At 42.1% G+C, this 27,684-nt stretch overlaps 2 protein-coding genes across 2 annotated transcripts in view; one reads left to right on the forward strand and one right to left on the reverse strand.

Moving 5' to 3' along the window:
- cmip (c-Maf inducing protein) overlaps positions 1–4,264 on the forward strand; it is a 41,845-nt gene extending 37,581 nt beyond the window's left edge. The window contains exon 21 of the mRNA XM_078283235.1: positions 239–4,264. Coding sequence (XP_078139361.1) covers positions 239–292 — 54 coding nt within the window. The 3' untranslated portion in view covers positions 293–4,264. The remainder of the gene's footprint in view (positions 1–238) is intronic.
- An 8,022-nt stretch (positions 4,265–12,286) lies between these two features.
- The window catches only part of plcg2 (phospholipase C, gamma 2), a 32,511-nt gene continuing 17,113 nt past the window's right edge, over positions 12,287–27,684 (reverse strand). Inside the window, exons 7-33 of the mRNA XM_071911237.2 lie at positions 27,591–27,671; positions 27,444–27,487; positions 27,179–27,251; positions 26,822–26,923; positions 26,377–26,495; positions 26,054–26,139; positions 25,542–25,659; positions 25,160–25,328; positions 24,885–24,980; positions 23,451–23,537; positions 22,684–22,853; positions 21,999–22,199; positions 21,278–21,400; positions 20,864–21,044; positions 19,316–19,384; positions 19,080–19,189; positions 18,540–18,636; positions 18,261–18,333; positions 16,736–16,908; positions 16,238–16,340; positions 15,672–15,875; positions 14,975–15,114; positions 14,039–14,150; positions 13,488–13,655; positions 12,881–12,969; positions 12,609–12,775; positions 12,287–12,516 (exon numbers count right to left, since the gene is read on the reverse strand). Of these exons, the coding sequence (XP_071767338.1) occupies positions 12,474–12,516; positions 12,609–12,775; positions 12,881–12,969; positions 13,488–13,655; positions 14,039–14,150; positions 14,975–15,114; positions 15,672–15,875; positions 16,238–16,340; positions 16,736–16,908; positions 18,261–18,333; positions 18,540–18,636; positions 19,080–19,189; positions 19,316–19,384; positions 20,864–21,044; positions 21,278–21,400; positions 21,999–22,199; positions 22,684–22,853; positions 23,451–23,537; positions 24,885–24,980; positions 25,160–25,328; positions 25,542–25,659; positions 26,054–26,139; positions 26,377–26,495; positions 26,822–26,923; positions 27,179–27,251; positions 27,444–27,487; positions 27,591–27,671 (3,198 nt within the window). The 3' untranslated portion in view covers positions 12,287–12,473. The remainder of the gene's footprint in view (positions 12,517–12,608; positions 12,776–12,880; positions 12,970–13,487; positions 13,656–14,038; positions 14,151–14,974; positions 15,115–15,671; positions 15,876–16,237; positions 16,341–16,735; positions 16,909–18,260; positions 18,334–18,539; positions 18,637–19,079; positions 19,190–19,315; positions 19,385–20,863; positions 21,045–21,277; positions 21,401–21,998; positions 22,200–22,683; positions 22,854–23,450; positions 23,538–24,884; positions 24,981–25,159; positions 25,329–25,541; positions 25,660–26,053; positions 26,140–26,376; positions 26,496–26,821; positions 26,924–27,178; positions 27,252–27,443; positions 27,488–27,590; positions 27,672–27,684) is intronic.

A 27,684-nucleotide genomic window follows, 5' to 3' on the forward strand; every position in this document is an offset into this window, starting at 1 on the left:
GTGTTTTGGAGTATAGACTAGAGCTAAAGACAAGACAGTTTACTGTGTCACACTAACCTACATTTGGAAACAAATCTACTTTAGCAGACGATTCACTGTTACTTATTTGCACACAGCCAATTCCCCAGTGGACCTCCAAGATGGCGGCAGTTGTGGTCTCCAGATTTGTGACTCAGTTACAAGCCTCTGTACGCTGCTGTTTGTGTAAACAAACCCTTTCTCTCTTTTTCTCCCTTAGGCCAAACTGCCCAATCTGAAAGATGTTGACGTCCGGTACACAGAGGCCTGGTGATCGACCACGTTCGCGCATATTCACGCATAACTACACACACACATTCATACATGCACACACACGCATGCGTACACACCCTCGGATACACACATGAAATTGTGTGGTGATGTCGTCATCGTCATCATCATCATCATCATCAGACCAGGAACTCTGACATCATCCTAACATGAGGATCGCTTCATACAACCGGAACGCGTCGTCTCAGACATGGTTACGTCGGACGAGGAGCCTTCATCGTCTTCAGACGTCGTCAACAACAACAACAACAGGAAGGAACTCTCCGGTCAGCGTCAAAATCACTTTTTTTCTAGACAAGAACATCTTTAAGGACCTTGTCACTTCCCTCTCTTCTGTCATCGGTATTCCAAGGACCTTGTTTTTAGCGACGTCATCAGAGGACACGCAAGGACCCCGCCACCTTATGACATAAGGGACCCTTTCTAACCCGAACCCTAACCCCTTTCTTTATCTCCGTGTCTTTATCCCTCACCCCCCTTCTTTCATACATGATCGCTCCGTTTTCGTATGCGAGCTAAATCCAGCTTTCCAGCCGTCGTCCCCTCCTCTGTGTGTTCATGTGTCATATGAGGACACTGAGGAAACCCTGAATTGATCTCCTGCCCTCAGAGCCTTCCTGTCTCTCTCTCTCTCTCCTGCTCTCTCTCTCTCTCTCTCTCTCTCTCTCTCTCTCATACCCTTGTGTGATGAAGGCTGGACAAAGCAGGTCACATTCCAGTACTTTTTGATATTGCCTCTGATCCGATCCACAATGTAGCTCTCTAAAAGACGTGTTCAACTCATTATTCTGGTCGTTGGTCTTGGCTTGTATTTTTCAGGTTCAGATTCTGGCCTTTTCAAGTCCTGCATTGGGAACGAGGTGCTACCTCTTGAGAAAAGAAAAGTTGCGAGACTGTGCCTATTCCTCACATAACGACACGTTCACACACTAAAAAAAAAAAAAAAAATTTGATTTTTATCAACTTGAATGAACATATTTTTCCAGACATCTGTGCTTTCATATATTGTGTGTTTATATATAAAACATATATATGAAAATATTCCCCAACGATGACATTTAAAAAAAAAAAAGAAAAAACAAGAAGCAGACATTTCGGGAGCTCTGCTCTGTAGAGGAAAAAAAAAAGTTAAATGGCGACATTTTTTTCCTTTTGAATTTGTTATCAGTGTACATAATGATGAACTCCCATACTATTTAATAGGACAGTTGTGTAGCAGTAGCTCGGTGGTCTGGGACTGCCTTCTATTTATAAGTTCTGTCTTTAAAATCTCCTTTACTCTGTCTCTCCTGGATTTTGTCATGACAATAATGAAGTATAGAGGCCGTTGTCTTTTTTCACGACACAATCAAGCCAACCAAGAGGGCGTGGATCTCTCTACCATGCAGGTGGTACCGTAGATCCCTAAAGCTGACTGTGGTAATTTACTAAGTGGACCTGTAAACAAGACACATCACCAGCTGAAAGTTTGTATATTTTCAAATCCTCTTGCTATTTTGGCTCTGTTGCACAGACGGGCCCGGGAAACGATCGCTTCGAGAAAGGACATTTGCCAAACGCATTCATTCAGTTTCCTTTTGTTTCGTGCACTTCTTCAGGCCGACGTCCGTTTGGTTGCTAATCAAAGCGATGCCGTCGGCTGAGTCGGCACCGAGCGGTGTGCGGCGTATGAAATGGTAATAGAACCTTTGACTCTGTCCAAGCGTCTCGCGGGCCCAAACGTGGACGGCGACCCCGCCGTTTGAGAGACACTGACGTCCGGAGCCGCGTCCCTGCCTTCCCGCTCGGGGCGAGGACGGAGGGTCGAAGTGCCTCCAGTGGGGCTGACAATCTGTTGCATACTGTAAATCCTTCTAATCACAGCCTTTTCTGTTTACATGGGAAACTGTGGACGAGTTAATATTTGCCTATTACCTTTTTACCTGTCAAACCACCTGTTTTGAATTGTTTTGATGTATTTATAGGCCGTAATACACGGGTGACATTTTCAGGCTGTATCGATGAATACTATTGTCCTCAGCAGGGATGGGAATTGGCCAACGGGACAAAATTGTTGTATATATCAGAACGGGCTATAAGGGACAAAAGATCAGGACTGCAACAAAAATTGCCTGCCTACATTCCCTCAAAATGTTGCCCGTTTATTGTGGCAACATTTCAAGTTATGTGGTAACGGCCCTGACACACTGCAAGTCTGTCAGCAGCCTCTCTCTTCTCTCTGTCTAGACGTGGTTTGGGTTGGTTTGTCTTGTATCAGTGGCCCTCTTTTGGGTATTGCACAAACACACACACACACACACACACACTCACACAGTACGCAGACGACACACATTTCTACCCTTTTTTCAGTCAGCCCAATTCTGACTGCGTCCATCCATTTTATTTTTTTATTTTTTTGACTTCCAGAATGCTCCAGATTTTTGTTGGGTTGAGGCAGAAGGTGGAACAGAAGACAAAGTTTGGACGCCGTCCGCTATGAGTTATGAATTGACGCTTTGTTTCCTATTCATCGGGTGCCATGGCAGTTTTCTGGCTGGCGTTGTAGACTTCATTGTGTACGGCCATGTTCGGTCTGGCTTTAGGACCTCGTGCTCTCTTTCATATCCTGTATAATGTATATACAAGTGTATATAATTGTCTCCTCCCTGAACTCTCTTGGCCCCCATTTTTGCAACCCTCAATTCCTCTTTTCTCTTCTTCTTCTTCTTCTTCCTCTCCTCTCTGTCTTTCTCTTGCCCTCCCTTCGTGGGCGGGGCTAGCGTTGCCTTCATCTTAACAAACGTGTGCGTGTGGTCATTATTATGTTTATTTTTATTTTTTTTCCCACAAAGTGCACTGTAATCTAAAAATTGTCATCTATTATGTTTTCAATGGGTAATGTCTTTTAATTATTTTTTGTTTCCAACTTGGTTGATTTGATCACTTTAATCAAGCGTCTCCTGTGTTCTTGTTGGTAAGTTGTTTTTTTTTTGCATGTACATGTTGCTGCATCATCCGGTCTTTTTATTTTGTAATTTTTTGCTTATTTGTTTTACAAATGGTTTGAAATATGAAAAGGGTCCGATCACTATCTCACCGAGGTTAAGGACTGAAACGGAGAGATTCCATCTGACTGTGTCCTGTGTTCAGAGATTTCTGAAGCCTGATACCAATACCGGTATTTTTGGATTGAAACATATTGACTCGCTGTGATCAGGGAGGAACCTCCATCATATCACGCTGACCGGCCCAATATCTGATTTTTAACAAAAGGCCAATATCTCTCCAACATATCAGCAGACTGACAACATCAGTCTGAATCTAGCTTCGTTGTGCCCCAGATGTCGCCATGAATGGCACGGGGAAGGTTTTGTAATACTGTAGGAGGACATGTGATGGTTAAATACAAACGATTTTTTGTTTTGTCACATCTCCGTATCCTGTGGAGCTCACTGTTGCTTTGCTTTTGATTCATATCCAAACCCCTCCACCCACCCTCTCTCCTCATGCCACCTGTCAGTTATCTCTCTATAAGTTCATATTAGAAGCCCGAGATCGGCTTCTTCCTCTGAATTCGTAAAGGCTTTCTACCATTTCAAAAATTTGCGTCCAACATGCGCGAGAGTCTTAACGGTTGTTAAGGGAAGGGGGGCGGGGGTCTTCGGATGTGGCGCCGCCCGCCGGTGCAGTCCTGACCGATTTTGGGAAAAAAACAAAAAAAACAAATCTATTTACCATGATTCCTTGTCGTAAAATATTTTTTTGGCAGCTGGAAAAAAGGGCGCCCCATCATGTTTCTCTCTCTTTCAGTCTTTCTCCGCGTCGATCTGCTTCTCCTGCTGGGTTATTATTGCTGCTGCTGCTGCTCTGTGGCTGTTGTAATAAAAATACAAAAAGATCTTCAACAGGAAAAATAACAACTATGATGTGAAATAATTTCAATCAAAAATAAAAAACTGTCTGTGAATATGTTTCAGATGTGTGTGGCATGGGTTATTTGTAGGAATGGCTTCCTGAAGACACATTAGCAGTAAGTCCATCAAGTTTGAAATAACCCCAGGAAGGCGTTACATTGTGATTTCATATTTGGGGAGAATTTGTGTTGATGATATGGCGAATTGTCACTTCAAACACCAAACCCAAATCTGTGTAAAGCCTGACATCTAATGGTAGCAGCATGCTTTTTACCTTTAGATGTCAGGCTTCACACAGATTTGAATTGACACAGCATATTTTGGTAATGACACATTCATTGTGCTAAAAAGTAAGATGATAGAGGTGCTGTAGAGCAGTGGTTCTCAACGTGGGGTCCAGGGACCACCAGGGGTCCTTGAGGGGGTTCCAGGGTTGTCTCCAGCAAACTGATGAATTGTTAACCTCCACCATTACTTAATTTACAAGAAGTTAACACAACTAGAGAATGTAGAAGAATGACTGTTTTGATCATAGTTTCACTGTTATTTCTCCACCTACAATACATATAGTCATGGAATTCTGCATAAAATCATATCTAACAATTAAAATATTCTCAGATTTGGGACCGAGAGACAAAATCTCATCAAATGTGGGTCCGTGGCCCTAATGTGGACTAAATTAGGGTCCTTGGTATGAAAAAGGTTGAGAATCACTGCTGTAGAGGATGGAACTTTTAAGAGGCCTATGACAAGGAATATGACACAATCAGTTATGCCACTCAAATCAAATGATATTTATTGATATGTAGTAAGGCTAGTGGTGTTAGATTTATGACTGAGTGTGTGTCTGTTGCATTGGCAGACATTGCTTTGCCAGCCTGAGCCACACCATGACATTTCATTTAAAGGGAGACCAAACACAGAGACTACTATTCAGGCTGGACTGACATCTACTGGTTAGTTTATTAATACAGAACATACAGAAACACTGGACTACTACTGCTATGCTGATATATGCTGATTGTAGTACCACAACTACTGCTACTACTGCTGATAGTACTAGTACAACTACTGTTACTACTTCTACTGCTGCTGCAGCTGCTACTATTTCTACTAGTACTAGCATAGGCGGCGCTAGGGCATCACGCATGGGGAAGCTAAAATTCCCAGGATTTTCAGGACAATATTAGGCAAACCACCTAAACAGCACTATGAAATAAGAAAGGCCACATCTTGCCATGAAATATAAAATTAGAATCAATGCATTAAGCTCAAAATTATCAAAATTATTACAATTATCGCTGGTATGGCCACATTGAGATAGCCAGTAGAATAATTCCATTCATTCTTCATCTATTCTGAGGTCAATTTGCCTTTACCAGTCAGAGATGTTTGTTCTGTTATTGTTTAATAAGAGCATCACAGTAGGATGACAGAAAAGTTTGTTTTATGAGCATGCGCCTAAGTTGCGGCTGTTGAGGCCCATTTACATCTCAACTAGGCTATAAAGATAACTATAAACTATAACACACTGCGCTCCATCAATCCATGTCATCCATCGATGGATAGGTCTCACTGGCTACGTTTACATGCACACTAATAATGCGATTATAATGCCATTAAGGCAACAATGCGAGTAAGGTAGAACCCATGCAAACACCATACTCTGATTATTGCGATTATGCTCATAGTCGAAGTAAGCAGATATGTGGAGTACTCCGATCTTAATCGCATTAATTAACATGTATAGTCGCATTTCTTGAACTGAGCTGCGCATGTGTCCAGCTCACCATGTGAAGGTAAAAGGTAATTCTGGTCTGTACTGGGCTAGATGAGTTATTCTTACCAATATCTGTCATCCAACAGCTTGTAGGATATATTTCAGTTGATGAAATCGCTATATCCATCCAAAGGCGGCTTGGCAGTTACGTGCGTTCCACCTGCAGCCTCTAATTTGAACGATGTGGTGGGCATTTCCAAAGCGCTGCGCAATTACGCACACCTCAACCAGTGTACCTTGATATTGCACAACCAGCATCAGGCTCTTGCCAAATAGGTACACACACCGCTGTGTTTTTGTGCACACATGGTAGGCTATTCCGCGCAGCTTCCAAGTTTCTACAGTGCAAATCATCAGGAATACAGGAGACGGACGGTGACACACTATAGTAGAGCCTGGAGCATGCCATTTTGTAATTGTAATAGAGAGATGCATATGGCTGCGACGAACAACATTATATGTGGTAGCGCACAATCATGACTAGTTTTGATTACATTTAAAGTGACGGGACAGGAAACGAATTATTTTTATCAGAACATATCGAGGGCTTGGAGCCAAAGGGGCGTAAGTGCGTTATAGTAGATTTTACAAGAGAGCCAAAACAATTTTTGAACTTGGATCAGCTGCCGTTACCACATACTAAGCACAATATTTTAACTTTTTGTGTTATCAGATTGAGCATTACTATAAAAACAATACTGCCACAGTTTAAGTTGAATTATATTTGTTAACTTTTTTAAAAATGGCAAAAGAGTGAAATACGCCTTTTTGGCACAAACATTGTCCCAATACAGCCATGCAGAATATGGGCGTATGTAAGTAAACAATTGTAAAACACATTCATTTTAATACAAATCTAGCAATTACACTTCAATCAACACTGAAATATAAAACAAGATCAGAATGAATATCTTTATCTTGAAGTAATGCTCAGCAACTTTCACCAAGGCCTTTAAAATTGTAGGCTACATGGAACATATCAAATTGATTGATACATTTTTTCTGTTAAAAACTTTTAATAAACCTTTTTAATAAACCTCTATAGACATAAGAAACTACTTTTGATTCTAAACTACTACTTTCTTTTCCTTTTGCTAGTATAATACTTTTTTGTATGTGTCCCAGGACACATCACTTATTGATGTGTCCTGGGACACATTCAAAGACCTGTAAAACTCCTCATAACACTGAGGGATAACTTCAGCTACCAGCAGTCTTACTACCAGAGCTCATCTTGACCAGTTCACACTCCTAACATTATAAAATAACATTTTGAATCTATAGGCCTAAGTATTTCATGGGAATATTAACATATTTACATTCATCTAATATTGACCTAGAATATTAATTAGGATATGAATAGGATACAAAAAATGATGTGATCATGCTGCCATGCTAGCATTACTTACGTCAGCATGCATTTTGTGTTGACCTCTAGTTGACCTCTTGATTCTAAGTGCTGTTAGAATCCTCTACCCACAATGCTTGTTCAGTGTCAAAAGTGGGGTTTTGCTTGGTGTCAAAAGGGCATAAGTGCAGTTACACCCTTTTGGCAGTTTAATTAAAACGTATGGGTCATGATTTCAATTGTGTCGTTTTGGCACTGAAAAGATCTCACTGAGACCTTTCAACTGATATATAATACTCATATTCGCACTTACGCCCCTTTGGCTCCAAGCCCTTGATATGATACCTGTGCCACTGGCGGCGCGACAGGACACCGGAGCTTTCCTCTTGACTGATGTCTCACCTTCGTGACGGGGGAAACCCTCCGTAGTGTTAGAAGAAGAGGGAGAGGAAGATGAGACTGCTGCGACTGGCCCAGGTTTCCTAAATGTGCCTTTTGTTTTTGGAAAGAGTGAACCTAACCATGCATTCAACATTTCACATTCATTTGATTTGAATGAAAAAAACATTACAGACTATGAAGAACAGACTAGACAAGTTCTTTATTCTCACTTTCTGACTCGGGGTATCAGACAGTGGGTGCGGCTGTAGAGGGTGGCTGTGCGCCCGGCACCGGCGTCTCCAATGCACCAGTGCGCCACGAAGCCATAACGCGTAATTATTTTATAACCCTGTGACATCCAGTCTAACGGCTTAACACCTTGAATTTGTCGCAATTATTCGGCACAAATTGTGGCTCTGCTAAAAGAATGGAATGCACTTAATTGAGACTGAGTCACACCATATCAGCCTGACTCGTATCTGGAAAGACAATACAGCATTAGCCTCACATTAGCCTACATACATCACATCTCCACATGGGTTTGAGACTAGTCTGTGGTGGAAACCACCTGGTGGTCTTAGAGTAACTGCACAATCAATATTATATAATATATTACGTTACCTACTGCGTCATATGCACTGTGTGGATTGAAGAGGTCAGTGCCCAGGAACATGAAGGCCACGACGCACCCGAGGGCCCACATGTCGATGGCCTCGGTGACTGGGAGCCCCAAGAGGACCTCTGGAGACCTGAGGGTGGAAGACAAGAGCCAAACAGAAGAAATGTTACTGAGATTTGAAGAGCAAGAATACAACATCTGACATGGTACCAATCCAGACACAGGACCACACTATGTCAGCACTAAATGTTGACACCAACTGTCAATTACAGTCAAATTCAACATTTTTCCTAGTAGCTACAGAGGAATGACAGAACCTCAACTACTCATTTGTAGTGCTACGGAACTCTCAGTAGAACATACCTGTAGCAAAGTGCCTGAAAGGTTTCACAAGGTGCGATTATTATTAAGAGGCAGGGATGGCCATACCAAAGTCAATTAGCTTGACTTTCAATGGCTGATCCACACAGTCCACCGGCATTACATTTAGGTCTGATCACACCAATTTATTTCAGAGCTGAAAAGGCCGTAACCAGCTGCTTCGCAATCGGTCGAATTTCTCGTAGAGGCAGGGACTCACAGTCTCGTTCCTCCATAAAATCCTTCAGACATTTCGAAGACCAGACAGGGGTATCCTCGGTCCACGAAACTCTCCTGCCACCGCACCAGGTGACACACGTCTGCATCCAAAATGCTGATCATTCCCAGCATGTCCGACTGGGGAGAGAAGGTGAGATGTTAGTCAGGTTCATGTACAGCTAGTTAGAAACAGTTCATATTACACATTTTAATAGACCAAGCAACATTTGAAACATGTTACCCAAAACTTTCATGAGCATTATCATCAAAAAGAATAAAATGATCCACCTCTCTATAGAAATCCAGCGCGGCATCCTTCTCCAGCACCTTCACAGCCACTTTTTTGTCTGTGCCCAACTTCAGGCACTGGGCCACTTTGCCAAAGCACCCCTCCCCCTTGAACACCTGAACCAGGTAGTCAGCACTTCACCCTGGACTACCTGGAATTCCACAGGTGCCTGGGGGAGCGGTGTGGTCGGGACGCTCCGGGGACTGGACATCGTGGGGAAATCGCTGAATCTGGGGAGAATATTTGTAAAAAACAGTCGTTACATTCAGAGTCATGCAGTCAACACAACACATACAGACACATAACTAAACCATTAATTATGCCCTTGAATTTAAATGCTTGCTTATCAGTCTAAGTCTATATGAAGTAGATACATGTATCAAATGCAGAAGATACTCTGAGCATTTTAATGAGCAGCATTCCCAACGAATAATACAAGAGGCTGAACAAGAAAATACAGTCTTGGTACTTCTGTACATCATCAAACAATGAATTGTCATTCACCTCCTCAGTGATGTCATCATCTTGGGTGTGAGCCTTTCCAATGGGGTTTTCACATAATCGGCCCTGTCACGGTCTGATTTTTAAACTCGGATGTTTTCACCAACACAGATTTACGTCTCCAATGTCACTGGATCCATTGAATTGTGTAACTGTTTTCCAGTGTGTGTGTGTGTGTGTGTGTGTGTGTGTGTGTGTGTGTGTGTGTGTGCCCAGAAGTACAGAGCATACAACACACATACATAACATATGTCAGTCTCTGTAATACAATCAAGGATGTATATGATCTATTCCAACCAAGTCATATTTATGGTCTCATACCATTTGAGCCATTGGATTGCAGTATTTACTTCACTTGTGGTCAAATGATCATTTCTGTGTGTAAAAATGATAGTTTTACAAGATCTGAACTACAGTGAATCCACGCTCAAGAGAAATATATTTTTCTTAACAAAAGTGACTTAGACGTACTTCTTCATACTATGTAAAAAAGAAAAGAAAAAAGATCATTAGGTTTCTTATGTATTTAGTTTCCATCACTCCTACAGACACCTGTCTGCCAGAGACTAGTCCGGACCTAAAAGCCCAGGTGGCTCAGCAGTGTGAGAGTCAAGTTTTATCCATGAAGTGGTGTTACCAATGCACAAAAGCACAAGCAGGACACCAACAACTGGGTGACGGTCAGCAGTGAGCGGCCGAACACAGTGTGAGTGGAAGCTACTGCCAAACGTAGTTAAACCACTAGATATGTATATGTGATGAAACTCCTTCTCAACACTGACAACTGAACTGGACTGGGTCTGGTTGCTTTGGAGTAAAATGACAAAAAATGGCCTTAAACTCAAACCTCCTCTAATGGCTGTGGCCACTAGCCTATATTGAAGAGATGGCTCCTTTTCAGCTGTAGGCCTATGATCATGACTTAAACAGGCCCGGTTCAGACAATTTGAATGCATCTATATGTGGCCACTCATCAGAAACACAAAGACAAGATCCCATCTGCCAGATCGGATGTCAGTGAGGCCAGAAGTCATGCTCACACAGCTGAAAAGAACCCGTGTCAATAGAAATTACACAATGTGATGTCACCCTCTGTAGAGAACAACAGGTGGTGACATCACCTGGCACCAAAGACCAGCCAGTAGCAGATGGCCAGTTCAGTACCCTACTTTTCACCATTAGGTGTCAGGCTTCAACACAGATTTGGGTTTGGGGTTTAGTTCCTCGTTAAATGTGGTGGATTGGGATTGTTTGTGTTCAATGTTATGGTTATGATTTGTGTGTCAAATGTACAGACAGGTGACATATTAAAGGAAAAACCTGAGTGGAGAAACATAATGAATGCGGATGCTTCCATACAGGTGTACTGCATGATACAATTAAGCAATTATGGATTGTCTGATTTGTCTATGGAGTTAAAGATGAAATTCAGGTTTACTTTATTGATTTTCCACATTCAGAGTGTGTGGAGCGCCTGTCAAACCATCAGACATGATCAGAAACACAACTAAATACAAACAAAGAACACATGAACAAATCCACAGGGAAGTTACCACAAGCATACTTTATTGACTCAATTCATAAAGATGTTACACAGGAATCATGGGAGAGCCATATAGACATCGTTATGACTGGAAATCTTTTCCATACTATGAAATTAACTTTGCATCGCTTTCAAGAATACAGTGCAAACAGCATCAGAATGAGGAAAAAAAAATAAAGTCACTGCCATGGATGAAACTACAGAGCGATAACAGTTACACAAGACAACCTTTCTAGTTTGTGTGGAGCCTAAACGACATGCTACATATCAGTCTTTTTTTCAGGTATGAGGATTTTAAAATCAGTGAAAACCGCTGGAAAATGAAATGGGTTGGACCGACAGCGACAGTTATGACGGCGTATTCAAATGTAAAAGCAGGGTTTTCAAACTTAAACATCTACAAGCAGGTTCACACACAGCAGTGGCAGGCAGTCCAGTGATAGAAAATGAAATATCAGACAGATTTCAGCCAGTCAGTGTCATCAACCTCAGATATGACGGTTATGATGCAGTTTGATAACATATTGAATCGATCAATAATACAACGGTTGTCTATGGGAAGCTCTTACAGTAAAATTCCACCCTTGGATCCTCCATTATATATCATCAGTCTGCGATGTTCAATGCATTTTAGGAGTTATTTTGTGATAAAATGCTGATGTTTTAGATCGCTGAAATATCTCACTATGACATCACATCATCTACATTTGGCCAATTATCCACTGGAAGAAGAAAAACACATCAAACTATAAAAAGGATCTAGAAATGCACTGTACATCACCAATAGCTGTTTTAGGGTGGATTTTTGTTGCTTTAACCTGAAATGATGCTAATGTAAATTCCACAACAGTATACATGAATATGATATTAGTTTCATTACTATAATATATTATTATTTTACTATGAATAGGCAACTGATTATAAGTTATCAACCACCTGGAAAATTCATTCAAACATTGTTTCAGAGGCATCCTGAGAAAAATAAAATATGGGGGAAACACTGCATACTTGTCATTTTTGGGATTTTTTTTTTGGTATGAAAATGGTCAAATATAAAGAAATTATGGAAAAAAGCAATAGTGGAGGGGAGTGTAGTTTCGAGGGGCTGGATCCACGATGGTTCCAGAGAATGCTGTACTTCATAACATGCTGCATACAACCATACTGCTGGGATGAATTTCACCATCAAACAGGGAGGCATGACGCGGCGAAGCGAGGTTCCAGTGGGTCCTCAGGAATAGAACTTGCTGTTGTTTATTTTCTTCTCCTTCATCCTAAAGCAGAGGAAAGACAGCATGTAAATGAGGGACTAAAGACATCCAGGAGTGTGACTTTGACCGCTTCAAGAACACGTATCCGGCCTTACTTCTGCTTCTCGCTGGTGCTGAACTCTCTCATGAGGTTGTTGTGGTGCTGGGGGGGGGCGGAGCGCTGCGTGTTGGAGTGCGTGTCGTACAGGAAGGGCTCGCTGCCCTGCTCCGCCTGCCTTTTCCGCAGCTGGCTGGAGGACGAGTACAGCTCCTCCTCCGCTTTCTGAGGGGACAGGAGTCACGTGATCACAATGACAGAAACACCGCAGCACTCTTGATTTCAAACTGCAGATAGTGTGTGTGTGTGTGTGTGTGTGTGTTGTCTCACCTCCACTTGCTGTACATTGATGTAGATCAACAGAGAGGCTAACTCTAAGTTTTCACTGTAGCCGTTCTTAAGAGGTACTGAGCGGTAACCTGTCAAAACACAAAAAACATGCATGTGCCAATGTGCACGCTCCTTAGCAAGTGTGTTCATCAATAATACTATTACTTTTCCCAGTGACAGTGTAACAAATGACTATTTTAATTGCAGTAAAAATATTTTTTCTTAGTATCGTGACAGCATAATATAAACATTCTTTTTTATTTGAGAAACACATAGGTATTGTACCTCTGGATCCTGACGCTCTATATGCACATTGGGTGTTTTTAATAATATAAGTAATATAACGAGTAGTGTAATGAATTGAAGAGTTTCCAAACTCGTCCAAATTCCAAAATGAGATCTCTGCCATTTGGAAAAAGTGACAACTAATCTTACAAAATGACTACAAATGATGGTACTTTTTAACAAACAGAAGGCAACTTAAATGCTTGGATGACAAAATGGCAACACTTGTACAGACTGAATCTTCTATGTTTTTAGAGATACTAAATGATACACTGTCAACACTGGTGTACTGTACATGTGTTGTACATGCGTGTGTTCTAACCTGAGCGGATGCCTTTGACAGGAAACATGGCCTGAGCCAGGAAGTTGGGGTCTGAGAACATGTCCTCCTCATTGACCACGAAGCGCAGGAAGGTGAGCTCCGGCTCGTACACCGTGAACACCACCGGCTCCGCTGGGGCCTTCCACACCGGGTTCAGACCGTTATCACCTGGGGAGACAAGCCGCCGACCGACCAGCACACTGTTCACATGTTCATGAAGATGCATACATAGCATTTTGGGATGTAACCATTCATTTTCATACCGGTAACAATTAGTCCGAACTAAACCCCAAACCCAAATCTGTGTTGAAGCCTGACATCTGATGGTGAAAAGTAGGGTACTGAACTGGCCATCTGCCTTTGGCTGATCTTTGGTGCCATGTGATGTCACCACCTGTTGTACTCTATAGAAGGTGACATCACCTGACACCAAAGCCAGTTCAGTACCCTACTTTTCACCATTAGGTGTCAGCCTTCAACACAGATTTGGGTTTGGGGTTTAGTTCGGACAGCGCCAGGATCCTCCATTCTCATCCCCCCCCCCCCCTTACGATAGACGATGGTCTTGAATTTGCTGTCCTCGGTGTGTCCGCACAGCTCAATCTCTACGAACGGGCTGGCGATGCTGCGGCCGAGCTTAGGGAGGTGCCTGGCGGCGATCACCTGCGTGGGGTCCAACACAATCATGGATATGATGCAGTTTGATGGATTACATACTGTATTTATTGTAGAATCGATCAGTATAACTCTGGCTGTCTATGGGGAAGCCCTTAACATGAACTGATTCTAATGCGACACTGTGATGATGAAGCATGCATGAATGTTCTATTATTATTATTCATTCATTCATTCAAACCTTTATTTAAACTCGAAGAACCATTGAGGTTGCCCTCATTTACAATGATGTTGAGTTACAGACAAGTCAAAAGTTAAAAATAAATAGGACAGTTACAACAGTTACACATTGAGGCAGGGAGGTTTGTGATCATGGTTTTAAATTGTCCATAGGTTAGTAGAGTATTGATTTTTAGCATGTGTTGAAGATCATTCCAAGAATTTGGGGCACTAAAATAAAAGGCTGACTTTCCAAATTTAGACCGTGCTCGGGGGACCTTAAGCATAAGCAAGTCATTTGAGCGAGTTTGATAGGGTCCAAAGTTCCAATCCAGCATCATTGAGATGTAAGGTGGTAGCTTTCCAACAAGGGCTTTATATATAAACAAATACTATATTATATATATATATATATATTATCATGGGTTTCAATGGAGAGTTTTAATGTCCCATGATCTGATGATCAATTTGCCGAAAAATAAATGCTTTGGGTGCTTTTGTGGTTGATTTTTGGAAAGTCCATATAGAGACGCAATTGATACCTAGTCACTGAAGTCATGCCAGGCGAAATGGGAAAAAGAAGAAAAAGAAAAAGATGATGATGACGATGATGGTGTGTGTGTATCTGTGTGGCTGTTTGTGCATAAACGTACCCTGACCACAAGGTTGTACTTGACTTTCTTCTTCTCCTGGTGAGGGTCGTAGCCGTCAGTGCGCATCAGCTCCGGCTGCAGCACGTAACCCGTGCGTCCGTTCAGACTGAAGAGGGAGCTGTTCAGCTGGGTGTATTTATCTGGGTGGGCACATGAACACTATATGATTCTTCTTGTTATAGTCTGTATGTCCACATAACACAGAGCAACACACAGCTCTGTGTTAGCTCAAAATTCACAAGGTAACAGCTAGTGCCACTTAAAAATTATGTATTAAGTAAGTATTTAGCGCAAGTCTTCGTGTGAATTGTGCTAAATACTGGTGTAAATGGAGGTCTTTTGGGCTGAAAGTGCAATCGTTTGGCTTCAGAACATTATGCTCCACAAGCTGTTTGGAGTCATTTTATGGTAAATTTTTCCCCTTTTTGGAACTCTAAAGAACCAATTACCATCCACTTCCGTTGTTTTGGAGAAGGCTGACATGGAGCTGCACTAGCTACCTTGCTGTGTGTTAGGTGGACATACAATCTTCACCGATGTTTCGACTGACATGAGGGTGAGTAAATGACAAAAGTTTAATCTTTGGATGAACTATTCCTTTAAGGTCAGCTAGACATAAAAGAAGTGTGGGTGGAATCAGTTGTTAAAGATTTTTTCCACTGTTTGGTCATGTACTTCATGAACTTCGTCGACTTACCTGCTGTCTGGAAGTTGAGCGCCACCATGTGGCAGCCGCCGGCCCACAGAGGGTACGGGTCATAGTTGGACGACTCCATACGCTGGCCTTTAGGGTAGACTCGACTCAGGGCCTTGCGGTTGTAGTGCAGGAAGTCCTGGGTCCGACTCTTTCCTGGCGTCTTGTTCTCCACAAAGGAGCGGATCTCTTTGTAGGTGTAGGTGTCTGAACAGAGATAGGGGGAGGGATTCATCATAGGTGGTTACAGTGAGGAGTGCTTGACCATTTTCTTGCAAAAAATAAATCCAAAAAATGTATTCAGGATTTCATCCAAAATTATATTCTTGATAGGGGAGAGAAGCTTCTGAAGCATTTAGATAAGTTAATATTGGCCTGGTCTAACACTTGGATTTATATGGTAAGTGTGTATAGACAGTTAGAAGCTAAAAAAAAAGTGTATTTCCCACCATAACATGTTACATTTTGTCCCTTTGGGTAACTACAATTCCATCGGTAAGTATACATGTATGCTTACACGCACACTTCTTGTGAGTGTGAGTGTGAGTGTGTGTGTGTGTGGGCTGTACCAAAGCGGTCCTTCTCCTTGCTGCGTGGCTGACAGTAGACCACCAGGTCCGACATCTCCATAGCAACCTCAGCCCTCTTCTCCACTTCTTCCTGCTGCTTGATCTGTGATTGAAAAAAACCAACCACTTCCTGTTTGCATGGTAACACTGACAGACGGCCGTCCCAACTCCTGACTTTAGTTACACTCTTTCCTGTCAGTCTCTACTGTAAACTATCAAATAAAAACTAAAAATGCCCCCAAAACGTTTTCTTCTGTTGTTTTAAGTGTAGCCAGTGATGTAGTGGCTAAATAAAAAGGTGAGTAACTATGACCTCCAATAGAAACAAAAATCAATTCAGGAAAATATGAATTCATTTCTTTTAAAAGACCCTTATCCTCATATGACATCAGTTTGATATTACTTACTATGATGTACACCATGAATCTGTCATGAAGATTTACAAAGGTGGGTTCACCCTCCACTACATATTAGTGTCATATACCATGAGATACTAGCCTCTTGTTCCCTTTTGTACTGCTTGTTCATCTCTCTGTGAGTGATGTCCCAGGCCACCTGGTACCATTCAAACAGCTCCTCCAGAGAGTCTGCCGCCAAGTCAAACTGCAGACTGTCCTGCTCCATCTCCTGCAGGTTCAACACGTGGCACTTCCCGTTTTTACCGTTCTTCACTGGAAACGGAGAAGGGAGGAAAGGAGGAACTGTGAGGGAAGGTGAAGAGCGGTGCGCGACTCCCACATGGATGTCAACTCTGCTGGAACTGACTCCTCGACTCTTACAGATTTTAACGATTGGAAGCTCCGTTTGAGACCAGCACCCAAAAGGCTAAACCACAGCAACTCTTTCAGGGAATAGCTAATTCAAGCAAAGTAATGGTCAAATATGGAATACCAAGAGTTGACTCATTCATTTTCGACTCCCAGAGGTTTGGGCTGAGAGCTGACCCCAAGTCTCAAGCCTGTTACAATCAAGGAATCAACTGTTTTGAGGTTGACTCTCAACCATTAGAAACAGTATCTGTATATACAGAGTAAGGGGTGGTATAAACGAATCACATTTACTCTCGTCACTGTAATAAAGTTGCCTTTTTTGTGTACTTATACTTTTTATTTTTTGAAGCCAGCAATTTTGGGTTTACTGAAGTATGTTTTGACTGACTTAAGTATTTTACTCCACATTTTAAATTGACAATTCACAGAGAACACATTTTGTAGCGCTGTCCATTGCATCAGAAACTTGCCAATTGTAAAATGTATCTACATCAAACCCATGCAAACATATGAAGGAAACGTTAAGTTAACTAACTGTAACAATAACTACTCAATTTTTTTTTTTTTTTATGATAGTAGCTCAGTTAACATCCATTCAGCTACAGTATTATTGGTTTGTTTGCTAGCCATGCTAGCTAGTTGGTTAGCTAGTACCAAAAGAAACATCAATCTTGCAATGTTAGTGAATAATGGGGATGGACATTTCCAGTTCCCCCCCCCCCCCTCATAGATCAAATTATGACACAAATTTCAGAATCTTGTGTAGAAAGTTCAACATAGTCTGTAACAACATGTGCAACATCAACAGTGCATTTACAGAGAGCAGCTAAACAACAGCGCAAGTTAATGACACATTTGTGGGAGAGATTTGTGCTCTCCATTGTCTATTGTTTTGCTGCTTCATGCTTTACTTTGTCCATGCATTTTATTGAAGTTTAAGTTTATTTTCAATTAAAAGAGCCTAGTTTGAACTCTCCACTCATCCTTTTTGCATTGCATGGCAAAGATCATAATGACTGTCTTTAAACTCAGCAACTTTAACACTGAGTACATTTTAAATTAGCTACTTTTTACTTTTAATTCAGCAGTTTTACTTCTACTTGAGCAATATTTTGGCAAAGTAACAGTACTTCTACTTGAGTAGGATATTTTGGTAGTCTTTCGACCCCTGTCTGCACTAAACCTGAAGGATATTTGAATGTGCTGGATGTCAAACACGCGTCAGATACAGTATAAAACACAGATATACTCACAGTTTTGGATGTTGCACTTGGAGATGTCCACAATGCCCTTACACAGTTCACCCAGTGGGTTGTCTTCCATCTCCTATAGCACAAACACATCATATGAGAGGTCACTCTGTTCTTACTGTATATTGTATTCTATTCTATTCTAGACTAAACAAGATGGACAAAAACATTCTAGTTCGCTCTTCTATTTAGGTTAGTCTTTATCACTGTGTGGCAATTAAACTCAATGAGTTTCTAAGCTAATAAAACTCCAGTCAAACTGTAATAAGCTCTAATCTTTACCTGTTCTTTGGCCTCAGGCATGGCGTTGTTGGACACCTGCTCTACATAGTTGGCTGGGAAGAACAGCTGCAGCTTTCCACCATAGTCCCCTTTCCACCTGTAGGGGGAAGCATGCATTTGTGTGGCATGCACAAAGGTATATATGAGTATTTGCTGATGCAAATGTGAGTGCAGGGGGGCGTCAATTCACCAAACCCTAAGCTATGGCAAAGTTTCTGCATCTAATATCATTTGCCGCTAAAACTTGCAATGACATATATTTCCATAAATCCCTCCCTTTATTTTTGCGCCCAGAAATCAGTCCAGTCACGCAAATCTAACATTACGCTTTCATTTTCACGTTTATTTCAGTCATAAAATTTGGCTTATACTTAATTTTAACTTCCATGAAAAGGGTTTTAAGCAGTCTCATTTAACCTGATGAAACTTGCAGATTCGGACTCGCTGCCAAACTTTGCTATACCCAATTGATGCCCATGAGCGTGTGTGTGTGTGTGTGTGTGTGCACGATTGTGAGCGCGTGTGTGTGCATGGACTCACCATCCATCATTCTCCTTCGATACGTTGTGTATCAAAGCTCCTTTGCCGAAGGTGAGCTCGTCAGGCCTGGTGGCCTGGTAACCATACAGGGCTTTAACGGTGCTTTGAGGCTAGAGGAGACAGACACACAAACACACACACACACACACACACATACAGCACGCTGAATGTCTACACCAAGGGAAATTGTACAACATAACAGCTAAAGTTGAGAGAGTATAGTGGTGTGTACGCACCATCGATGGCTCGATCTCATTGGGTTCCACATATGTCTTGATGTCGTACAGGGAGGCGCAGTCTTTCTCCTGTGGAAACAGAGTCCAATGTTAGGAACAAAGCAGTGCCTAGGATCTTAAATTGGGGTCAGACTGATATATGGGGCCGATATTGGCCTTTTATTAAAAATCAGATATCAGCCGGTCAGTGTGGTCCATCTCTGGTATGATGGAGGTTCCTCGCTGAGAGCTATTTCTCATTAAAATTTCAATTTTCGGGTGTGAATAAAGTCACTAAACTCTGAGAATCTAAAATTATTTCTACACTGAGAGCAGAATGATAAATTTCCCTGATTCCCTGGTTTTTGTTGGGCGGAATTATTTTAATATGTAATTACTTTAATATGTACCAAGGGGGGGCAATCCTATCAAAACGTGACCCTATTGTCAGATACTAGCAGCCAAATGTTGAGTTTGAATAGGCATGTCAGTCAACTCGGGTTGTGAGCAATCCCTTAAATGGGGAATTTTAGTGTCCCATGATGGTCTAAATGCTGTTTCAAGTACTTTTACACCCTGACAAGAATAAAAATGTAGTGGGAACACCAAAAGAGTTTAGAGTTAACCCTAACACCGGCGATCAGCAGCTAAAAATATCAGTGTCTGTCTTCAAAATCTCATATCAGTCAAAAACTCTACTAAACCTTTTTCAGCCTGGGCTCAGATGGAAATTTTGAATAGTTTTGTCATGTGGGACCCACCAGAAATTAGCATGTAGCCCCCCTGAAATATTGGCTTTGCTGTTGGATGGTAACCTTTTATATACATTTACATCTTATCCAGAAAGACCAAAAAAGTCAGCCTTTCAAAATCTCAGAAAAACATCCTAATTTTTCAGATTATTAACTAAATCTTTTTAATGAAGTTTTTTGAAAGAGTCTCACAGCCCCTTTATACATGAAACTTAAAGTAAACTACCTAAAGGTACACCATGTAAATTTGTGAATAAATAAAAAAAAAGAAAAGAAAAATAAAGTCAGCGTTGCAGTGTTTCCACACAGCAGTAGAGCTCAGTTTAAATATTTGCTTTCAATTCCTGGCAGATGTGTTAGAGGCTGAGATATTGCCCTTTCAGTTAAAAGCTCAAGACTACCACCCACTCACTCACACACACACACACACACACACACTCACACACACACACACACACACACACACACACACACACACACACGCTACACTATCCCACACAGTTTCTGTTTCACTCAATCTTTCCCTCTCCTTTTCATGCAGACTCACCATCTTCTCTATATTTTTCCTTTCTCCCACACATAAGCACACAGCTCAACAATTTGTTTTTACTTCTTATTTTTTAGTGGGCAGTTCACCCTTATGAGATATTGACTCTTCTGTAATAGGGCAAACAAATAATGAAGTAATAAAGTTATAGACAAGAAAATGAGCTTTAGTCTTATTACTCTTTAGTCTTATTTTTTTGCTGTATTTGCTTCTGCAACAGCTCCATTTTCCTACGGGAATCCTTGAAGTTTCTCATCTTTGTATACTCACTGTGCTGAAGCGGTCCACCAGCTCCGGGGTGACTGGGTAACGTAGTTTGATCTTGCGATACAGCGGCTTCTTCCTGAAGTAGTTGACCAGCTCCACCAGGCTCTCAAACTCTGTGGTGGTGCCCAGCAGGTACATGTTGCCCTCCTTCTGGATCCGGCAGTGCTTCACCTTACCGTCGCCTCTGAAAGACAAGTAACTTTGTAGATAAGTTCAACTGATTCAGGAGTTTTGGGATCCAATACCAGTTCCAATACCCACTTTTTGGGAGTCACCGTACCCACTATCTGACAAGAGGACTGGCAAGGACTGGGACAAACTCCCAAAAAGTCAGTGTAGTCCTTTACCTACGTGGATCAATAAAGAATCACAATCACTGTATAGTGAATGTATTGATAATGAGAAGTGTCACTGCACCTGAATGTGATGGCATAGGAGTCTGGTTCTCCCTCTCTCTGTCGGATGAGGAAAGCTCCGTCTCTGGGAATCCTCAGCAAGTAATCCTCTGCCTGGCCTCTGCTCAGGTTACTGTAGAACCACCTGCAACACACACACAGGACGAGGGTTATGGTGTGCGTGTGTGTGTCCTGAAAAATTGGCATGTTTGAAGATGAAGGATTTCCAAATGACAACAGCACAGTGACATTTAAAGGTGCTACATGTAGCATTTTAACATCAATAAAACATTGCCACATACATTTTGAGACATTAGTATAATTACTGTAAACAAACGAGACCATCGCCGAGAAGACTGGCAGCCTCTAGCGGCCTCTACACTGCATTTTACATTGTGTGACACCGGGTCAGATTTGGAGGGAAATCTGCTGGATTGCTTTACAGCACAAAACAGGAAGAGGGCGCTGTTCTTCCAGAGTTTCTGGCAACGGCAGATGGAGGAAGGAGTGAAAGGCCGATGGAAAAATCACTTCCAACATGTTGATCCTCTTCAGAGAGGGGGAGGGGGGCAGGAAGCAACAGGGTTTATGGGAAATGTAGTCTTCACTTTGAGAAACACTAGCACTAACAATACCACTAGTGTGAGATAGAAGCTACCTATCGTCTTTAGAAATGCTTCACCTAGCACCTTTAACCAGTCCATGTGTTGTGTCAGACTTGTGTATGTTGATATATAACAAACCCTTCTTGTAGATGTGGGTTGGGCTGTGGCACAGCGTCGGTGAGGCGCAGCTCGAAGTCATGGCAGCGCAGGGGGTTGTCTCGGTAGTGCTGGATCAGGGTGTACACGCTGGGGAAGTGCAGGTTGGGTGTCAGGAAGTAATAAGGGTGTCCCCCCTCCGTACCAGAGCGAATACGACAGTGCTGGACCCTCCCATTGCGCCTGAAATACATGCAGAGGACACACGCATGCAGATACATGCAGTACATTAGAATTTACTACCGTACAATAGTCAAGTTAAGTCCAAGTCCTGTCAAACGTTATTTGTACAGCACATTTTATACACCTATAAACAATAAAAGCAAAGCCACATATCACTATTTCTCACTTTGATCATGAAGGTGCGTCTCGGCAGAAAACACATTTGATCTTGTGCATTCTCAGCAGCAATGCTGGTACTGAATGACTATAGAAACACTATAGAAAACACTATAGAAAATATTTTTTGCATGATTATGACTTTACTGTGTTGTAGTTTTGGTGGCTGCCATTAGATGCTACTAAAGATTCAATATACTGATTGTTCCTTTAATGAAGTATATAAAAAAAAGCTACACGGCTTGGGTTTTCAGTTTTGGACATTAATGTTTGTGGCTTAATGTTGGGCTGGTTGTAAGCCCTGATATCAAGGAGCAGGACGTCGTACCAGAAGGAGAGGGTGAAATCGGTGACGAAGGTATCACTCTCTCGGACCAGGAAGGTACCGTCTCTTCCCCCGGACTCGGCACAAAACTCCTGGAGCAGCCGTTCGGCCATCTGCCTGCCCTCCTTCATGCGGCCGTGAAACCAGGGCTCTGAACAGTGGAGCTCTGGGTACTGAGAATGAGAAGAGATACGCTCTTAAAATGGACGATGAAGGGGGTGGAAAAGGGAAGGATTAAGGGAGGGACAAAGGGAAAGAGGGAGAGATAGAAAGTTGGAGGAAAAGTGGAAAAAGAAAAGGAAAGTAGAGCAAAATAGAGGGAGTAGAAGGGAGGGAGGGAGGCAAATAAGAGAAGCAGAGAGAAAAATGATGGAGGGGAAGAAAGGAAGAGAGGGAAGAAGAGAGAGGGTGAGAGGGAAGGATGGATGAAAGTTAAGGGAAGTTTGTGAAAGCGGGAGAGAAAATTAATGGCACAAAAATGTATGGTAACACTTTACTGCATAGTGCATGTGTTGCATTTCAAGCAGATTATAAGCCTACTTAAAAGCTTAGCTAAACAGTTCTTACAATATAATCATCAGACAAACATCAGAAAATTACATCCAATTTAATATCATGTTATTAACCATGCAGTTGGTATTCACCCCCATATAATTTTTGCACATTGTGTTTCTTATATCATACATTATACACCACTTCAAGTAAAGTGATCCCATGTTCGTAAAGAATCGATATAGTTTTACACACAAACGTTCCTCTTGCTGTTCTACCTTCCTGGGATCTTCATCCTCCTCCTCGCACTCCTCTGCGTAGTACAGCTTGTCGTTCGAGATCACACAGTAGTGCTTGTTCCACCGCTGAGGAGGAGAAATTAAAATTCATTTATTTAACTTAACATTCAAATACATGCAACACAGCCCAATTTGGTGTAACTCCTCATACATGGAGGTTTTTAGGAGAGTTCAGAGGGATAAAGTGTCATTGAAGGCAACCCAAGAACAATGAAAACGTTTGCAAGCTATTAGGTAGAATTCAAGCTAAATTTACCACTAACCACTATCCCCTAATCATGTATTCAGTGCATCCTACTTTACTTTTTCTTCTTGCCAAAAGGGACAGCATCTACATGTGCTCATGTGTCTAAGAGACTGTAGGGTTTTCATTAGGTCCTTGTTGAATTGCACATCTGAAATGCCTGTGGTACTTCAGTACAGTTGCATTGCAAGTGTACTTGCAAGATTGCTTTTTCCATTCAACATTTCTCTTGGCTAGCTAGTAGAAGATTCATTTCAAGTTCCCTGGTTTCCTGATGAAGCAAGTCATGTCAATTTACAGCATTAGATAGACTGATTTAGGCAGGCACGGCGCTACACCGGGGCTAGGGGGTGCTATAGCCACGTCACAAATCTGCGTAGCCCCAGTTAAGCCCCTAAAGCATTTTAGTATTTTTTTATTTTTAAATAAAGAAATATGTAAAAGTTAATAACCAGCCATTCTGTTCCCAATCCGATCCCTGGCTGCGTGCTCGTGCCGCGCGTGTGCCCGATGACGTGTGTGTGTGTGTGTGTGCGGACTGTCCAGTGCTGAAGTCTTTCACCTTTGCACGTGAAAGACGTTTTTGTCATTGTCTTGTGGTCATTTGTATTAGGCTTATAGCTATTTTGTTGAATATTCTTTGGCCAAATTCAATTAAAAACTACATTTATATCGAATGTGCTGTGTGCCATATCTGCTTTTATTGAAAAAATGACAACTACAGTAACTCTCATGAAAATCAACTATTTTCTTAGCACCCTTACGTATTGGTCAAGCTCCCCCTTAGCACGGGGAGAGAAAAAATCCTGGCGCCGTGCCTGGATTTAGGTTTTGCATTTTGTTTGTTGGACTTCTTCATTGTAGTTAGGATTGCAAAGTAAGCCTTGCTAAGTATATGTTAGCAGTACTGTTAGTTGTCAAGTTGTAGCAATGTGCCATTACCAATAATTTTATTTGATTTTTCATTGTTATTTTCAATTGCCTACATGCTCACAGCTCGCAAGCATGTTACTAGCGCTAAGCTAGTTTTTACTTGTTTCTTTTTTTAAGTAAATGTCTGGCAATTTTTTGCTTGATCTTTGCTTTCCATTGCAATAATAAAAACAACAAATTTGGACTCACTCAGGCTAAGGTACCTTGCCATACCCATTTGACGCCCATGACAGTACCTGGTCGACGGGGTCCCAGATATCCAGGTCTCCCTGTTTCTCCCCCTTCCTGAAGTCCTTGCTGAGTCCTCCTCCCTCCACACTCAGCTTCTTGTGCTGGATGAAAACAGCGAGGAGAGCATGGTCATGGCCATCAGACACAAAGGAATGGAACACAATGGAATACAATACAAAACCCTCTGTCTGGACTCCTCACCCAACTACACATCGATATGATCTCTCTCTCTCTCTCTCTCTCTCACACACACACACACACACACACACACACACTGTACCTTGAGTATGATCTTTCCCTTGAGCTGTGTGGGCGAAGGTAGCTGCTCGGCCATCTGCTCCACAGGTTCAATCAGCAGTTTGTCTCCGAACACATCTCTGAAGATACGAGCCATCTGACGCTGCTGCTCAATAGAGCAATGCTCCTCTATAGACAGGATCACTGGGTAACTGAGGAATAACAACACAGTTATAACAGCAACACAATGTTCTTCAGTCAATGCACACAGCATTTAGCATCAACTGGGAAGTCAACTGTGAAAAATGCCACTGCCTGTGCATGTGTGTGTGTGTGTGTGTGTGAAAAGGAAAGAAAATCAGAGACAGAGTGAGAGAACAGTAAAGATAGAGGAAAAGAGGGAGAGAATTCTTCCTGACGCTCACTCTGAGGTGACAAAGGCGTGCTCGTTGATGGATTTGACCACGTCCTCAAACTTGATCTTGGTTGTCCTGGTCCAGCCGTGGTAGATGATGGGCTCCCCGGGCCCTTCCCAGCAGTCCACTGGAGAGATTGGATATCATGCGAAATGCCGAAACATGACACACAAGTGTTGTTAATTGGGCAACTAAAGCAAATTAATTAAACAAGAGACTAATGACAGACTAATGGAGATTCCTGTATAGAAAAGTTCAATGACAACAAAGTGTGACTGTGCAGAATTCTGTTTATTTCTGAGCCACAAATCTTCCTGGCAATGGCATTGGCTTGCTAGAATGTAAACAACAATTTTAAAACGTCATTACGAAGTGCAAATAATATAATTTGGATGGAGAGCTTGTGAAATTGTGATGGGCAAGCGTCTCATTTGTGATTACTACAGCAGAATAAAATGGAGCTAATATCCAATGTGGAAAGAAATGATCCAAGTGTAGGACATTGTAGCCATTATACTGACATTCAACACAGCGGCATCCCAAGCGCAGACAGCGTACATAGGCCTCAGTGGACGACTCGCTGCGAAGCTGATCACCCGTCAGGTACCTGAGGAACGACACATGCTATGTTAAAATACACTGCACAAAATCCAAAATGGGTTTGTCCTAAAGCGACAGTCTACATCCCAAAACGGCTTAAAGTGTCTACAAAAAACATGGTTAGTGGTGTTTTCTTTATGGTACAGTTACTGCCAACTTCACTGATATTGATTGTATAGTGTCTGTGTGTGTGTGTGTGTGTGTGTGTGTGTGTGTGTGTGCGCGCGTGTGCGGTCATACTGACGTGTTGTGTGAGGAGCTGATCCAGTAATGAGACAGAGGGTTGTTCATGTCCAGGTTGCGGACCTCCGAGAACTTCTCGTCCCAGACAGAGTTCTCTTTGGAAAACAGGAAACTGAGGAACTGTGAACGAGACAGAGAAGAGTGGCTTCAGATCTGAGAAAAAGAGAAGAAGGGGGGGCAAGAAAGTCAGGGACTTTAGGTAAAAAGAGAAGGATCACTCCAGCTTTTGCAAGGACTCTTAAGGCTCAGACGCACTCGATGCCAATGCTCCCAGTGCATTTCTGGCTTTAAGTGATTACACTGTCCATTACTGCATACAGTATATCACACATACACACACACATACACACACACAAGCTAATTCACTCTCTCATACATTCTCTATCTCTCTCTCTCTCACACACACACACACACACACACACACGCACAGGCAGACAGCAGAATACCTCGCTGACAGTGAACTCAGGATCGTTGGTTTTTCTCATGGTGTCGTCAATGAAGGTGGTCATCAGCTCTCTGACCTGGTTCAGATCACTGGCCCAAGACTCCTGAAGGAAGCAAGGGGAAGAGAGGGAGAGAGAGGGAGAGAGACACAGAGAGAGAGAGAGAGAGAGAGAGAGAGAGGAGGGGGGGGGGGGGGGGTTAAAGTGAATGGTGGAGTGAGTGAGTGAATGAGCAGTACTTTCTCATCAAAGTAGTGGGAATACTTCCACCCAGAGAAAGTCAACGTTTCTAAATTTTGGGAGAGGACACCGACAATTCCCCACTTTTCTAGTCTAATTGATCAATGTAACTGCTCTTACCTTCTGCTGGTAGATGAGAAATCGTTGGAAGTCATGGAGCAGAACCGCCGAGGCATCAGGCTTATCTGTGCTGCTGCAAGACGGAAGAGACCAAACACACAGTCAAATACCACTGACGCACTGCAAAAAGTACTTACATGCTACCGTTCAGTCAAGATAGCATTTTATTATAGTGTAACATCTGTTAGCTTTCTGTATTCACATGAGTGCTATCACATTCCACACCACAGAGAAATGAGGAAGCATTACAAAAACTGGCACTCACCCCATAATAAAAGTACACGATTCCTTTTTGAACTCCTCGAGGATCTGATTTTTTAAAAGACGATAACAATGAGAATGCTGTAAAAAAAACAAACTGCGTGCAATAGAATGGATTAGGTTTACTTTAATGAGATCAATTCAGACTCACGTCTTTCTGTTCAAACATGATAAGGTTGTATAATTTATGAAACTGCTCGAAGTCCAGGTGGTCTTTCTTTGCTCCCACCTCCTGTGAAAGCAAA

The sequence above is a fragment of the Centroberyx gerrardi genome, chromosome 4 (assembly GCF_048128805.1).
Source record: "Centroberyx gerrardi isolate f3 chromosome 4, fCenGer3.hap1.cur.20231027, whole genome shotgun sequence".
NCBI classification, from domain to species: Eukaryota; Metazoa; Chordata; class Actinopteri; order Beryciformes; family Berycidae; genus Centroberyx; species Centroberyx gerrardi.